General features: G+C 36.3%; 1 protein-coding gene across 1 annotated transcript in view; it reads left to right on the forward strand.

The window, feature by feature from the left end:
- Cfap54 (cilia and flagella associated protein 54) overlaps positions 1-16,145 on the forward strand; it is a 264,100-nt gene that overhangs the window by 136,244 nt on the left and 111,711 nt on the right. The window contains exons 45-47 of the mRNA XM_076855417.1: positions 192-374; positions 3,280-3,366; positions 15,923-16,045. Of these exons, the coding sequence (XP_076711532.1) occupies positions 192-374; positions 3,280-3,366; positions 15,923-16,045 (393 nt within the window). The remainder of the gene's footprint in view (positions 1-191; positions 375-3,279; positions 3,367-15,922; positions 16,046-16,145) is intronic.

Raw genomic sequence — 16,145 nt, forward strand, 5'->3', positions numbered from 1 at the left:
CTGATAAAAGCAATAATAATTAATATTACAGTGATATTAATAATTATAATAATATAATTACTGTTTATTATGGAGTATAGTATGTTAGACGTGTGCTAAGCACTTTAGGAAGTGATAGCATTACTTATTTTTTGGTTTCATCATTGCAAGTGTAATTTATAGCCCTTTATTTTACTATATATCATTTTCAGGGTTTGCTTCGAACCACACTTCCACATCCTAAAGCTGAACGTTGTTATGCTCAGTATGAAATCACTCAGCTTCTCCCAGGCATTGAACTCTTCTCCGATAGACACAGGGCTGACATCTGCTCTGTAGTTGCAAGCTTGTATTACATCATACGTGAACTGCACTATGCTAAGCAAAATCTAATGGTGAGTAATTTGTGAAACCAACAACTTTTAATTCGCTTTGGCATATTTCCCCACTTATTTTCTACTTTTCAAATTTCGCTAGTGTTCTTTTGGTCAGTTGTTACTTAACTTTTATATTTAGGATTCTTATCTATACTTACAAATAAAATATATTAATTGACAGTCTTTCTTTGATATTGTTTGCATTGTATTTTGTACATTGTATTTTGACATCATTGTTTGCATTGTATTTTGTTCCCTTTTTTATTCTATTCACTTCTTTTATTCTTAAGGCATGGTGAAATTGACTAGACTGTGTCATTGGCAGATACATCAAACATAGGAGTATAGTGCGATAGTAACTTACAGTATTAAGTTGTTCAGTTCTTATCAATACCCAAACTATGAGTGTACTTCCATATTGAAATATGTTTCTTGTGTCTCGTGTCTTTTCTCTGTCAAGGGTACATCAAAGATAACAATCCACTCTAACAGTGAGATAAAAAGTAGAAAATTCCTAATGTCCTAGGAAACCCCGAAGTCCAAATATAGCTCTCTTTTCCTTGGGAAAGAAATTACAGTATATAAGATAAAGTTGGTTGCATTTAAAAACAATTTGATATGTTTTATTGATCCTCATATCTATTTTCTTTTTTAAAGCTCTTTTCTCTCTTCCTCGTATACTCTTATTTTTGTCTCTCTTTCCCCCCATGTTTGCTTCTTGACATCTTTTCCTTCTCCGCTTACTATTTTCCTTTACTCCATAACTTTCATACTGTTTTTCATGTATTATTTTCTATTCTCTTGGCATATTGTTCTTCTAAATTCAACTCTCTCTTTATATTAAAAATATTTATTGGGGCTGGGATTGTGGCTCAGCGATAGAGCACTCCCCAAGCATGGGCGGGACCCGGGTTCGATCCTCAGCACCACATAAAAATATATACCTAAAAAATAGATATCTTTTAAAAAAATATTTATTGCCCCTGAAATGTATTGTTAAATTATAAAACCAGGTATTAAAATGAAGATGGTGTTAAAAGCACCTCTTCAATTTATCAATGCTTTTAACACTGGGCAGATTTGGGATGAAAATGTCTATTGAAAATAATAATAAAATGGTGCTCCTCTTCCTGGTAAAGGGATTCATTTCTAGATTGAGAAAATGATCTTATCCCCTGGGTAACCTTTAGCTGCCTACTCATATTCATATATAATACATATCACTGCATTGGAAGAGAAATGAGACTTGTTTTCCCCCTATAAAGCTTAAGAAATTGAGAATGTTTTTTTCCCTGAATAATTGAGCAACTTTCAGCAATAAAATTGTGTTTTATTTCTCACTAAAGAAAAAAAAACCCTAAATCTCAAAGGTAATCACAAACTCTTAATGTTTAGTGTACATTAATCGTAGAAAAGGTTCTGTTATGTTTGTAATGCATAATTGTAGAAAAATAGATTGCATTATGTTTGAAGTCATTTAAGACTAGTTCTTGTCCATTTTAAAAAGCTGTTGCTGTGGGCTGGGGTTGTAGCTCAGAGTTGAGTGCTTGCCTAGCATGTGTGAGATACTGCTAGCCAGATTTCTTTACTTATGCCAAATGGTTTAGTTTGCTAGCATGGAAACTCAATGAATACTTCATAATAACATATATCTTATATAAAAATAAAATAAAGGTATTGTGTCCACCTATAACTAAAAAAATAAATATTAAAAAAATTTCTAAAATAGTTATTGCTGTTAGCAGCCACCAACTGACCTACCATCAGAGGTTCCTCAGCTAAACTTATAAAAAGTAACTGTTTCTACTTATTGACCTTCTCCAGAAGCAGCCAAGTGGCTAAGGAGACTTCTTTCAAATATAACATTTGCTGTGGGACCCAGAGCTGCAGAACACGGGAAATAACTTTGCTAAACAATGGGGCTCTCAATTCTTATTTCATCTCCCTTTGGCGGGTCAGGCTACAGCTACAGGAACAGAACTTCAGATTTGAACTGAGACCAGGGGCCGTTCCAATGTCCAAGCAAAACTGTCTTGTCTCTGGATGGATGGTGGTTGAGTTAATTGAAGTGTTGATTGTTTATTAGCCTTCACTTAGAGCCATGAGACCTCAAAAACAATTGAGCTTTTGATTTGATTCTAGAAAAGTTAAAATATTATGTGAAGAGGAAGGCTGGGTTTTAATCAGTAGAATACATGCTATGTAAAGGCTGGAACTTGGTAGATTTTGTTCTCACTCAATAGTGCCTAGCACATAATGGACATGTTTTAAACTTGTTTTTACCAATGAAAAAATTACTAATTGAAAACACAAAGTGGCTGACACTGATATGAATAAGTAAGAACTAGTTAGGGGACATGAATGTGAGTTCTTTTGCTTTAAATTTTGGATTTATTTGATAGCTCATTTGGTAGAAATTTTCCACAGGCTGCGTTTATGTTAGTTTTTTTCAAGGAAAATAATTAATTGGATTTTAATTTTTCCATGCTTAAAGAGACATGAAGCCTCATTTTGGGATACCAAATGGCATCTATAAGGAACTGTAAGTCCCTGGAATTAATAAGGCGTTTGCTAGCCAGATTTCTTATGTCAAATCATTTAGTTTGCTAGCCTGGAAACTCAATGAATACTTTGTAATAACATTTCCTATATTTAATATTCAGCTAATTTTTATTTTTGTGATCCTGGAGATCCAGGGTTGCACTACATTGAGTCACATCCACAGCTTGTTTTATTTTTTATTTGAGACAGGGTCTTGCTAAACTGATAAGACTCCAACTTGCCATTCTCCTGTTTTACCCTCCCAAATTGCTGGGATTACAGGTGTGCACCATCATGCCTGGCTAAATGTTTGGATAAATTTGATTACTAGGTTACTAACTTGATGAAATATATTTGAAACAGGGTGTTTTTCCCCTGGCAGGTTCTGCCTCTCCTTGCATTGTACCAATATTTTGTTTCTGGAATTTGCCAAGACGTTGTCAGAAATCTAGAAGCGAGAATCCTCAAGGTATGTCATAAAATTTGATATCCTTTAACTATTATGAGTACTGTTATGCATTAATTTGACTCTAATACTCATATAATAAGTTGATAATAATTTTGTGGTATATTGATAAAAAATAACTTACACATCATTGTAATCAAGTATAAGAAATAGCCAGTTAAAAAGGTTTGGATCATTTTATGCTTGGGTCACAGTGGAGTGAGGAACAGCTACCTCTAGAAACAATACTCAACTAATACAAGGAATTTACAAATCACCACTTCTGCAAGACTGGCTTCCTGGTACAGAGCAAACAAGCCAGTGTTCTGATTTCTGTTAATTTATTCCTAAGGATCTTTATGCATATTGTGGTATATTAGGATTTTTCAATGCACAGGCAATTGACTTAAGACCAGAGAATTAATTCTATAACCCAGAAGTCAGTGAAGTTTCTCTGCCTTTGAGATTCATGTGCTGTCAGCTTGAACCCCACGTGGAAGGGAACCTCAGACATCTCATTCTCTGTACCCACTTTCCTGCAAGCTTCCACTTTGGTTGTTTGTTTTGCATGTGGATCATTGAAAATCCAGCAGATTTGCTCCCTGTTCTTTACCTCCTCAACTCTTCTTTTTTAAATTTTTAAAATTAATTTTATATTTGTTTTAATTAGTTATACATGACAGTAGAATGCACTTATATACTTAGATATATCATACATAGATGGGATATAATTTCTCATTTTTTCTGAGTATGCATATTTTAGAATCATTTTGGTCATACAGTCACATACATACATACAATAATAATGTCTGTTTCATTCTATTATCTTTCTTATCCCCACATCCCTGCCTTCCCCTCCTTTCACTTCTCTCTACCTAATCTAAGATAACTCTATTATTTTTTTTGTATTACAATTCTTAATACACATATACACCACAATTTTATCTCTGTTTGTGTATAAAGTATATTGACACCCAATTCAAGTCTTCATACATATACTTTGTATCATGATGTCCATCACATTCCACCATCCTTGCTAATCCCCTGCGCCCTCCCCTTCCCTCCCACCCCTCTTCCCTATCTAGAATTCATCTATTCCTCCCATGCTCTCCCTCCCTACCCCAATATGAGTCAACCTCCTTCTATCAGAGAAAACATTCAGCATTTGTTTATTAGGGATTGGCTCACTTCACTTAGTATTATCTTCCCCAACGCCATCCATTTACCTGAAAATGTCATGGTTTTGTTCTTTTTTAATGCTGAGTAAAATTCCATTGTGTATATATGTTATATATTTTTTAATCCATTCATCTATTGAAGGGTATCTAGGTTGATTCCATAGTTTAGCTATTGTGAATTGTGCTGCTATAAACATTGATGTGGCTGTGTTCCTGCCGCAGTCTGGCTGGGCACAAAATAACCGAGCCACCACAAAGCCTTGTAGATTCAAACAGCAACTCTTTATTCCCGAACTCTCACCGGCACTCTACACGCACGTTCTGGGAAAATACACTCCCTCCACCGGGCTCTGCATACCAATTCTCTCAGAACCCTGCGAGAACTCCACGGGAATTCAAGGAGCGGGCGCCTGAGGCAGCAGGATAGGCCCTATTCCCAGCAGGATCTACCCTAAACTCTGAGCCACCCTAATCCAGCAGGATCCACCCTAAACCTGGAGCCACCCTAATCCCTGAGCAGGGTCACCTTTCAACCAAAAATGCCATGTGTCATTCCTACTTGGCTATGGCTCTCAGCATGTCCCTGTAGTATGCTGTTTTTAAGTCCTTTGGACATAGTACAAGGAGAGGGATAGCTGGGTCAAAAGGTGGTTCCATTCCAGATTTCCAAGGAATCTCCATACTGCTTTCCAAATTAACTGCACCAATTTGCAGTCCCACCAGCAATGTATGACTGTACCTTTTTCTCCACATAGTTGCCAATACTTATTGTTGTTTATCTTCATTATAGCTGCCATTCTGACTGGAGTGAGATGATATCTTAGAGTAGTTTTGATTTGAATTTCTCTGATTGCTAGAGATGATGAACATTTTTTCATATATTTGTTGACTGATTGTATATCCTCTTCTGAAAAGTGTTTGTTCAGGTCCTTGGCTCATTTATTAATTGGGTTATTTATATTTTGGTGTTTATATTTTGGTGAGTACTTTATATATCCTAAAGATAAATGCTGTATCTGATGTGTGAGGGATAAAGATTTGCTCCCAGGATGTAGGCTCTCTGTTCACCTCACAGATTATTTCTTTTGCTGAGAAAAAAAATGTTTTAGTTTGATTCCATCCCATTTATTGATTCCTGGTTTTAATTTTTGTGTTATAGGAGTCTTATTAAGGAAGTTAGGGTCTAATCCCACATGATGAAGAATAGGGCCAGTCTGGGATTGTGGCTCACCTAACACAGGTGAGAGCTGGTTTGATTCTCAGCACCACGTAAAAAAATAAATAAATAAAGGCATTGTGTTTTGTTCATCTACACCTAAAAAAAATAAATATATATTTTTTAAAAAAGATTAGGGCCTACTTTTCTTCTATTGATGCAGTGTCTCTGATTTAATTCCTAGGTCCTTGATCCATTTTGAGTTAAATTTTGTTCATGTTGAGAGAGATGGGTTTAATTTCATTTTGTTACATATGGATTTCCAGTTTTCCCAGCACCATTTGTTGAAGATGCTATCTTTTCTCCAGTGCATGTTTTTGGCACCTTTGTCTAATATAAGATAATTGTAATTTTGTGGGTTGGTCTCTGTGTCCTCTATTCTGTGCCATTGGTCTACCGGCCTGTTTTGGTGCCAATACCATGCTGTTTTTGTTACTGTTGCTCTGCAGTATAGTTTAAGGTCTGGTATAGTGATGCCACCAGTTTCTCTCTTCCTGATTAGGATTGCTTTAGCTATTCTGGGTCTCTTATTTTTCCAGATGAATTTCATGATTGCTTTTTCTATTTCTATGAGGAATGCCATTGGGATTTTGATTAGAATTGCATTAAATCTGTATAATACTTTTGGTAGTATGGTCATTTTGATAATATTAATTCTGCCTATCCAAGAGCAAGGTAGATCCTTCCATCTTCTAAGGTCTTGTTTAATTTCTTTCTTTAGGGTTCTGTAGTTTTCATTGTATAGATTGTTCACCTCTTTTGTTGATTCCCAAGTATCTTATTTTTTTGAGGATATTGTGAATGGGATAGTTTTCCTCATTTCCTTCTCAGAGGCTTTGTCACTGATATACAGAAATGCCTTTGATTTATGGGTGTTGATTTTATATCCTGCTACTTTGCTGAATTCATGCACTAGTTCTAGAACTTTTCTGGTGGAGTTTTTTGGGTCTTCTAGGTATAGAATCATATCATCAGCAAATAGAGCTAATTTAATTTCTTCTTTTCCTATACATATACTTTTAATTTCTTTCATCTGTCTAATTGCTCTGGCCAGTGTTTCAAGAACTATGTTGAACAGAAGTGGTGAAAGAGGGCATCCCTGTCTTGTTCCAGATTTTAGAGGGAATGCCTTCAGTTTTTCTCCATTAAGAATGATGTTGGCCTGAGGCTTAGCATAGATAGCCTTTACGATGTTGAGATATGTTCCTATTATCCCTAGTTTTTCTAGTGTTTTGAACATACAGGGTGCTGTATTTGTCAAATGCTTTTTCTGCATCTATCGAGATGATCAAATGATTCTTATCTTTAATTCTATTGATGTGATGAATTACATTTATTGATTTTCGTATGTTGAACCAACTTTGCATCCCTGGGATGAATTCACTTGATCATGGTACACAATCTTTTTGATATGTTTTTGTATTTGCCAGAATTTTACTGAGAATTTTTGCATCTACGTTCATTAGACATATTGGTCTGAAGTTTTCTTTCTTTGAAATGTCTTTGTCTGGTTTTGGAATCAGGGTGATATTGGCCTTATAGAATGAGTTTGGAAGTGCTCCCTCTTTTTCTATTTCCTGAAATAAATTGAAGAGTATTGGTATTAGTCCTTCTTAAAGGTCTTGTAGAACTTGGCTGTGTATTCATCCTGACTCAACCTGGGCAGATTATATGACTGAAGAAATTTGTTGATGCCTTCAATGTATTCTATTTTATTGGAGTATAAATTTTCAAAATAATTTCTAATTATCCTCTATTTCTGTAGTGACTGTTGTGATATTGTCTTTTTCATCTCATATGCTATAATTTGAGTACTCTCTCTCATTCTCTTCATTAGCATAGTTAAGGGTCTGTCAATTTTATTTATTTTTTCCAAAGAACCAACTTTTAGTTTTGTCAATTTTTTTTCAATTATTTCTTTTGTTTTTATTTCATTGATATATGCTCTAATTTTAATTATTTCTTACCTTCTACTGCTTTTGCAGCTGATTTCTTTTTCTAGGGCTTTGAGATGTAATGTAAGGTCATTTATTAGTTGACTTTTTTTCTTTTAAGGAATGAACTCCATGCAATGAATTTTCCTTAGTACTGCTTTCATAGAGTCCCAAAGATTTCAATATGTTGTGTTTGTGTTCTCATTTACCTCTAAGAATTTTCTACTCTCCTCCTTGATGTCTTCTGTAACTCATTGTTCATTCAGTAGTATATTGTTCAGTCTCCATTTTATGCAGAAATTTTTATTTTTTACTTTGTTGTTGATTTCCAATTTCATCCCATTATGATCTGATTAAATACATGATAGTATCTCTACTTTTTTATATTTGCTAAGAGTTGCTTTGTGGCATAGTATATGGTCTATTTTAGAGAAGGATCCTCGTGCTGCTGAGAAGAAAGTGTATCTGCTTGATGCTGGTTGAAATATTCTATATATGTCACTTAAGTCTAAGTTATTAATTGTGTTATTGAGCTCTATAATTTCTTTATTCAACTTTTGTTTGGAAGATCTATCCAGTGGTGGGAGAAGTGTGTTAAAGTCACCTATAATTATTGTGTTGTAATCAATTTGACTCTTGAAATCGAGAAGAGTTTGTTTGATGAACATAGCTGTACTATTGTTTGGGGCGTATATATTTATGATTGATATGTCTTGTTGGTATATGGTTCCCTTGAGCAGTATGTAATGTCCATCCCTATCCCTTTTAATTAACTTTGGCTTGATGTCTACTTTATTTGATATGAGTATGGAAACCCCTGCTTGCTTCCATAGTCCATGTGCGTGGTATGATTTTTCCCAACCTTTCACCTTTAGTCTGTGTGTATCTTTTCCTAACAGATGAGTCTCCTTTAGGCAACATATTGTTCAATCTTTTTTTTTTTTTTTCAATTCAATCTGCTAGCCCATGTCTTTTGATTGGTGAATTTAAGCCATTATTGTTTAGGGTTTATATTGAAAATGGTTTGTATTTCCAGACATATTTATTTATTTTTGTTATTTAACTTGATTTGGTTTTCTTCTTTGATTAGTTTTTTCCTTTAGTGTACTATTTCCTTTGCTGGTTTTCATTATTTTTCGTTTCCTCTTCATGAACTATTTTGCCAAGGATGTTTTGTAGTGCTGGTTTTCTAGCTATAAATTCTTTTAAGTTTTGTTTATCATGGAAGGTTTTTATTTCATCTTCAAATTTGAAGCTTAATTTTGCTGGATACAAGATTCTTGGTTGGCACCCATTATCTTTCAGAGCTTGAAATATGTTGTTCCAGGATCTTCTAACTTTCAGGGTCTTTGTTGAAAAATCTGCCATTATCCTAATTGATTTACCCCTATATGTAATCTGATTCCTTTCTCTTGTGGCTTTTAAAATTCTCTCCTTTTTCAGCATGTGGGCATTTTCATTATAATGTGTCTTGGTGTGGGTCTGTCTTGGTGTGGGTCTGTTGTGATTTTGCACATTTGGAGTCCTGTAGGCTTCTTAGATTTGGATTTCTGTTTCATTATTCATGTATGGAAAGTTTTCTGATATTATTTAATTGAAAAGATTGCTCACTCCTTGGTTTGGACCTCTATGCCTTCCTCTCTCCTAATGACTCTTAAACTTGGTCTTGTTATGCTATCCCATATTTCTTGGATGTTCTGCTTGTGGTTTCTTATCATTTTCACTGTGCTATCTACATTCTTTTCAAGATGATATACTTTATCTTCATTGTCTGATGTCCCATCTTCTAAGTGGTCTACTCTGTTGGTGATGCTCTAATTTGATTTTTAAATTTGGTTTATTATTTCTTTCATTTCAAGGGTTTCTGTGTGTTTTTTGTTTTTGTTTTTGTTTTTGTTTTTTGTATAACCTCTATCTCCCTGTTGAGGTGATCTTTTGCTTCTTGGATTTGTTTATGTAGCTCATTTTCAAAGTGATCTTTCACTGCCTGAATTTATTTTCTAATGTCTTCTTTGAGATTTCAAAGCATTTTAATCATTTATATCCTGAAATCTTTCCCTGTCATTCTTTCTGCAATAGTTGTCAATTTTTCTAATTATGTGTTGTCTTGAATTGTTTGTGATACTTTCTTCCCTTGTCTCTTCATGTTTCTCACATTTCTTTCTTTTCAGCTCTGTGGGACTGGAGTGTTATTGTTTTTACCCTATAGATTTGTATTGCTCTTGTATGGTTCCAAGATCCCTCCTTTGTGGGGAAGGACAATGTTAACAGATCTTAATATCAACAGTATATCACCGATGAACAAATTATTGATTTATAGTTAATCTCAATGTCCAGAAATGTTGGATTCAATTATTATTTAAAATATAATCAGTAGTTTTAATAAAGGTGTACAGTTTCTGGTGGTGGACAGTGAACTGGGGGTCGGGCATAGGATGCTATGGTAAGGGGAAAAGATGTGAGGGTATGGGGTTAATATAACTTAGGAAATTTGAAGGAGAACTCTAATGATGAGTGTTAGTAGCAGGGGAATAGAGAGGAAGTAATTTAGGGTAGACAAGTACATGGGAGGACAGTAAAGTACAAAAAAAACAAACATACATATATATTTAGAAAATTACAGTATGTTAAAATAGTAAAATTTGGAGGGTGAAAGAAGAAGAAAGAGAAGAAGAGAAAAAGGGAAAGAAAGAAAGAAAGAGAAAAGAGAGAGAAGGAAGAAAAAAGCGAATAAAAACATTTTTAAAAAGGGGAGGCCTTATGCAATTCTCTATATTATATTATTCAGGTGACTCAGTTCTCAAAGTTCTATTTCATGTAAAGTTCTTGGTTTCACATATATTGAAGTTGTGAGAGCCAGAGGATAGAAGGGTAGAAGAGAAAGAAGAAGGATAATATTGGGGCGGGAGGGAACAACAAAAAAACTTCTTAAAATTCCATTTTCCCAATCAATCCTGGCCTCTCTAATTTGCTTCAGGTTTTGAGACCCCTCACCTGTTTTGCTTATCAGGTCCCAACTGCGGGACCTCTCGCCCTTTGCTTGCGCCAGGTGGGCGGTGCCCTGGTCGCACTGTTCCCTTTCAGCTGAGCGTGGTTTTGTGCTGGGTGGTCACTGTGCCGAGTAATCTCAGCTGGCGGGGGGGTGGGGAGGAAGGTGGAAACCAGATACCTGTTCAAATGGGCTGTGCTGATAGCCACGCCCAACAAAAAATGGTGAGAAAGGTTTTCCAAGAGGGAGTCAGTCGGCTTGCAGCGCAGGGGTGTCTGGTGAGGTCGGGGGAGCTGGGATGGCCTTGTGCTGTAGCTAGATTGAAGCCCTGTGACCTGCATGGGAATGGAGCACAGCTGATTAGGTGATTCTGCTTAGCTGCTTGAGAGCCATGTGTGCGCTAGAACTGCAGGCTTTGGGTCTGGAGTCTGGAGTCTTACTGGAATAAGAAGCTCTGATTTCTGTGCAGGTGGTGGCAACTCTGGTGGTTTCTGTGAAAATCCGCTGTCGCTTGCTCTGAGATGTTGTATTCTGTCTAAGTGAGACTTTGTTGAGATGCCGCCTGACTGTTTTCTTGGTTAATTCCACAGAGCAGCCAGAAAGGGGACCTCCTCTATTCTGCCATCTTGGACCTCTCTATTCCGCCATCTTGGATCTCTCCTCAACTCTTAAATGGAATTCAACCCCATTCATTTTTCTGCGCACACACGCACCTACACACATACTGTTGTACTCATACATAAACACACATAACATATTTATCTAGGACCTTTGTTTCTCTTGTGCACTTTACTGAATTTTGGGAAAACAGGAAAATTGAAGTACAAATAATTTAAAATAGAATATTTGGCATTCTTGAGCTTAAAATACTTCGTGGCCATCATTTTATGCTTTTGCCTCTCTTCCTGTGGCATAATCAGGTGTATGCTGGAAAATGATTCATGTGAGCTCTTTTTTAAAGCTGATTTGTATTTTTCAGTTTTCTTCCATTTTGTGAATGCACCCACTATGGCTGTCTTCAAATTACCCACAAGTCGTCACTGAAGACACATAATCAGCTCTTGCAATTAGGAGTGAGTGGCCTCCAGCACACTCTTCTTCCTTTTTTGGAAGTACCCTCCATTTTCTTCCTGCATCCCTCCTGTTTTTAAATGAGGAAAGCTTAGCTTTCCCCCTGGACTACTATTTCATTCAGACCCTTTGGGCCTCTGAGAAAAGTCCATTGTCCTCTAATTATAAATAAAGCAATTCCTAAGAGGACTTCTGGTGCTACTGATATAGTTTAACCTCAAGAATAAATAATTCATTGTTGATCGTGAAAATTTCTGGATCACCTTCTCTGAGTTATTGATTCTCATGAACTCTCTTGCTTTTGAATTTCAATAACACATTTCTTAAAACTGCATATAACTTTCCCAGTCTCTCAACAGTAGTCTCTTTAAGTAATTGCAAAATTCTTAAGGCTAGGGCTGTATCTTATTTATTTTTTAATTTCCTACACTAACTTGAGAAATAAATTCACATTCTTGATATTCAATCATTAATTATTGGATTGAATTTAAAATTTGCAGACTTCTATAAAATGTCTGCTGTGTACATTCTATTTAGTGTTAGTGGAGCTAACCTAGAAAATACTTAATAAGTGTTCATTGATTTAATTCTAAAACAACCTTTACTGAGTACTTTCTATTTAAAAGCACCATGTTAGTAACTTGAGTCCAAGAAACATCACTCATGGTCCTTCCTTGCTTTGAGAACTGGGAAGAGAGATGGGACATATACACAAGTCACATATATGTACTGTCACTTTATCATTTGCAAATTACCTTGATGAGCTTTGTTTCCAAGAGTTTAAAAGAGGGAAAAATGGCTTTTAGCCTTGAGATTTCAATAAGAAGATAAGAATTTAGACTTGGAAAGCTTACAACTGAGTAGGAGAGAGGAGGAAGGGAATGTTCTTGGCAGAAAACAGTGTGAAAGATACAGAGGTGAAGAAGTATGGACTTGCTTAGGGGGCAGCGATGGTTTAGTCACCCTGAAGTGGAGGTTCTGAGCAAGGAGGTTGCAGAAGGTAACATGAGAAACACCAGAGGGCCACGGTATGGAGAAAACCAGGGAGCCGGCTTGAATTCCAGACTGTGAAGACATAATGGGGAGGTTGTGCAGTGAGAGAAATGGGGGAAATCTGCAGTCAGAATTGGATAACAGGTATATTCTGGTCTGTTATTAAGAGGAAGGAAGCATGGCGGGGTTGCAGTGGCCATTAATAGCATCAGGAGGAGATCCAGGGGGAGCCCTGAAAGTCAGAATTCAGAACAAACTTTTTGGTTAGAAAACTTTTGTTTATTGTCTTGGTCTTTTTTTTTTTTTTCTGTTGCTTCAACAGTAGATCTGAGATTGGGTAATTTATGAAGAAAATACATCTATTTCTCAGAGTTCTGAAGGCTGGGAAGTCCAGGATCCAGGGGCCGCCTCTGTTGAGGGTCTTCTTGCTGCGTCATAACATGGCACATAACATGTGGTGAGGGACCAGCAGGCATAGATTCAGATCTCCCTTCCTCTCCTTATAAGCAACTAATAAAATTATGAGGACCCCATCCTCATGATATCATCTAATCTTAATCACCTCCTAATGGCCTCACCCCCAAATATCATCAATATGTGAATTCAGAGACTAAGTTTTACTACTTGAAAAATTGGAGATCACATTCAAACCACAGCAGTTTGTTAGCAGGTGGCAGCTTTTTTCATTCAGGAGTAGTCAGTGAAGGGGGCTGGGGTTGTGGGTTGGGGTTGTGGGGTTTTGTGTTGGGGTTGTGGGGTTGTGGGCTGGGGTTGTGGCTCAGCGCTTGCCTACCACATGTAAGGCCCTGGGTTTGATATCAGCACCACATAAAAGTAAATAAAGGTATTGTGTTCTACTACAACTAAAAAATAAATTTTTAAAAACAAAATAAAAAATAAAAATCAGTGAAGAACTGTGGACTGTATTCTGCAGCTTTGGGTTGGAGGGGGGTTCTAGAATTTTGATCAGGAGAATGACATCATCCTTGTATTTGGTGACAGTGTTGGGAGGAGGATGAGACAGAAGTAGATCTTACTGGCTTATTAGGATTGAAAAACTGAATTAGGGGTTTGACAGCTGCAATAACAGATGCAATATAAAAGAGCAACTACTGAAAGATCTCACAGAGGAAGAAATAACAGCCTGTCTGAGCAAAGTTTGTTGGACCTTTCTGAAGCAAACTACGGTCAGTGAGTGGTTAGAAAGAGAAGTCAATCAGGAAACAGCAAACAATGATGCTTTCTGACAAAGTTCCCAGTAATCCATCATTCTGTTCAGTTTTTGTGTGCACTAGTCTCTTTCAGGGAAGCTGTAAAACTTCTTGACGACCAACTGGTCTGGCTTCACTCTGGATCTGTCGACCTCATCAAAGATTTATTCTTCTGCACATATTAAACATTCCTAGGAAGGGTACTGATAGTTCTGTATTTGTGTGAGTGAAGGGTTGATTTATATAGCCAGTTCTTTTTGTCATCGGGCTTGTTTATGTTTATGGCATTGGTCACTTCTGGAAATATTATGTCTATTCTTCACAGCATTGCTTTTCTAAACAGTCAGATTGGTATGATAAACTGCAACCAGAGATAGCCTTGACAGATGTCCATGCACAGCACTCTTAGAGTCAAGACCAGAGGAGACTAACCCACATACAGATCCTGGGAAGGGTTTTCTTATAAGAATAATGAGAAAAAAAATGGCCATCTAGAAACCTGAAAGGGTTTCCATGTCTCTCTTAGTGTCTACTTTGGTGCTAGGTGGCACTGGGGAGGTTAGAGATTAAGGTGTCTTAGGAAAGATGACACAGTTTTTCCTCTCTCCCATTAATGTTCTCCTGGCCTTTCAGGCTTTATTTGTATAACCAATTTTTGCCTAACTTCCTCTTTCCTTAAGGTTTGTATACTTGTAAGATTCCTAAACTAGTAGTGAAAGGAAAACGGAGAGTAAGATAGATTGAAATGCTAAGGATAAATTTATTTTTTTGCTTTATATATAAAATATATAATAGAAATATATATACATATACATAACATAAACTATGTGTGTATATGTGTGTGTGTGTGTATGTGTCTTTATCTTTATCCAACTTTGCATTTTATTCCCTGTGAGCACATTTTACCCTTTTATTCTCTATTCTCTCCAAAGTCTCTGGATGTTTTCAAAATACCAGTCAGGTTAAGGCTGTGTTCCAAAGCCTCTACTAACTTCTTACCCCCATAGGAAATAGAGTTCCTCCTGGGACCTGCAGGTTCTATATGACTGTCATATCTACTGTCATACCCACCTTCACACCCTCTTCCCCTCAGCCACAAGGCTGTTCTTGGAACACTCTAGGATACAAAACTGCTCCCAACACATGACCTTTATTCTCAGGACCCTCTTGGCAAATTCTCATAAGGCTTTGTGGCTTATGTCATTACCATCTCTTCTCTTGAATGGCTCCCCCTCACAGTTGTTCTTCCTGATCCCAGTCTCGAAAGTAGCGTTTTGTCAGACTCCATGCTTCCTCATACTGTGTCTTCATGTATCACCTACATTTACCTAAATGTGCATCCAAAGGTGTGGAACCTCCAAGAGTACTTACTGTTTAAGAAGTGCCCTATAAACATGTTGAATGAACACATGAATTTGAATTTGATATTTTCTTTATATCATTTCCCAGTAGTCCTGCTGGTTTATATTCAAAATAAGCCATGTAAAATGCATAGTGATCAATTAATGTTAAGCTATTAATTATGGATAAGAAAATTAGTAGTTGTCTCTATATTGATATGTTGTGGAGTTAGTCTCCTAGTTTTTTTGACTTTCCCCAGAGAACATCAGGAGAGTTTTAGCTTTGTTTTTCTTTTAATCCACAATTTACCATGGGAACAGAATTACTTTTAAGACTTTTCCATGGCTATATTATTTCTGTGTGTTTGCCTCTGATGAAGTAAGCAACCTCTGATAACTGCCCACTGTTTCCAACACCTTCCTGTTGCTGTTTGTTAGCTTCTGGGTTCATCGCACATGTAAAATGGCATATGTACAGACATGTGAAGATCCATCCACTCCCTAGCTAGTAAACATTAATTCATAATACTTTACTGTCACTAAGCAGAAATTTTGGATCTCAGAGTTGGTTATTTTTCTCTAAAGTTTTTATTTTGTAAGTGAAACAAACTATTTAACTTAAAATCTTCTTTTTTTTTTTCTTTACAGATAGAAGTCCTAACAGATTTGCACTTCTTTTCTGAGGCCTTTTATGAGTTAACCCTGATATTTTATGGGAAAAACATGCCTTGCCCAGTGCCTTCTGGCTTTAAAGCTACTGGAAAAATTAAGGTAACTTACTAATTTGAACTGTTCTTTGTCTTTGAAGGTTATAATTCTAAAATCTAGGAAACATTCCAACAACAGTATATTTACATGTCTCCAGTACTCC

The sequence above is a fragment of the Callospermophilus lateralis genome, chromosome 4 (assembly GCF_048772815.1).
Source record: "Callospermophilus lateralis isolate mCalLat2 chromosome 4, mCalLat2.hap1, whole genome shotgun sequence".
Taxonomy (NCBI): domain Eukaryota; kingdom Metazoa; phylum Chordata; class Mammalia; order Rodentia; family Sciuridae; genus Callospermophilus; species Callospermophilus lateralis.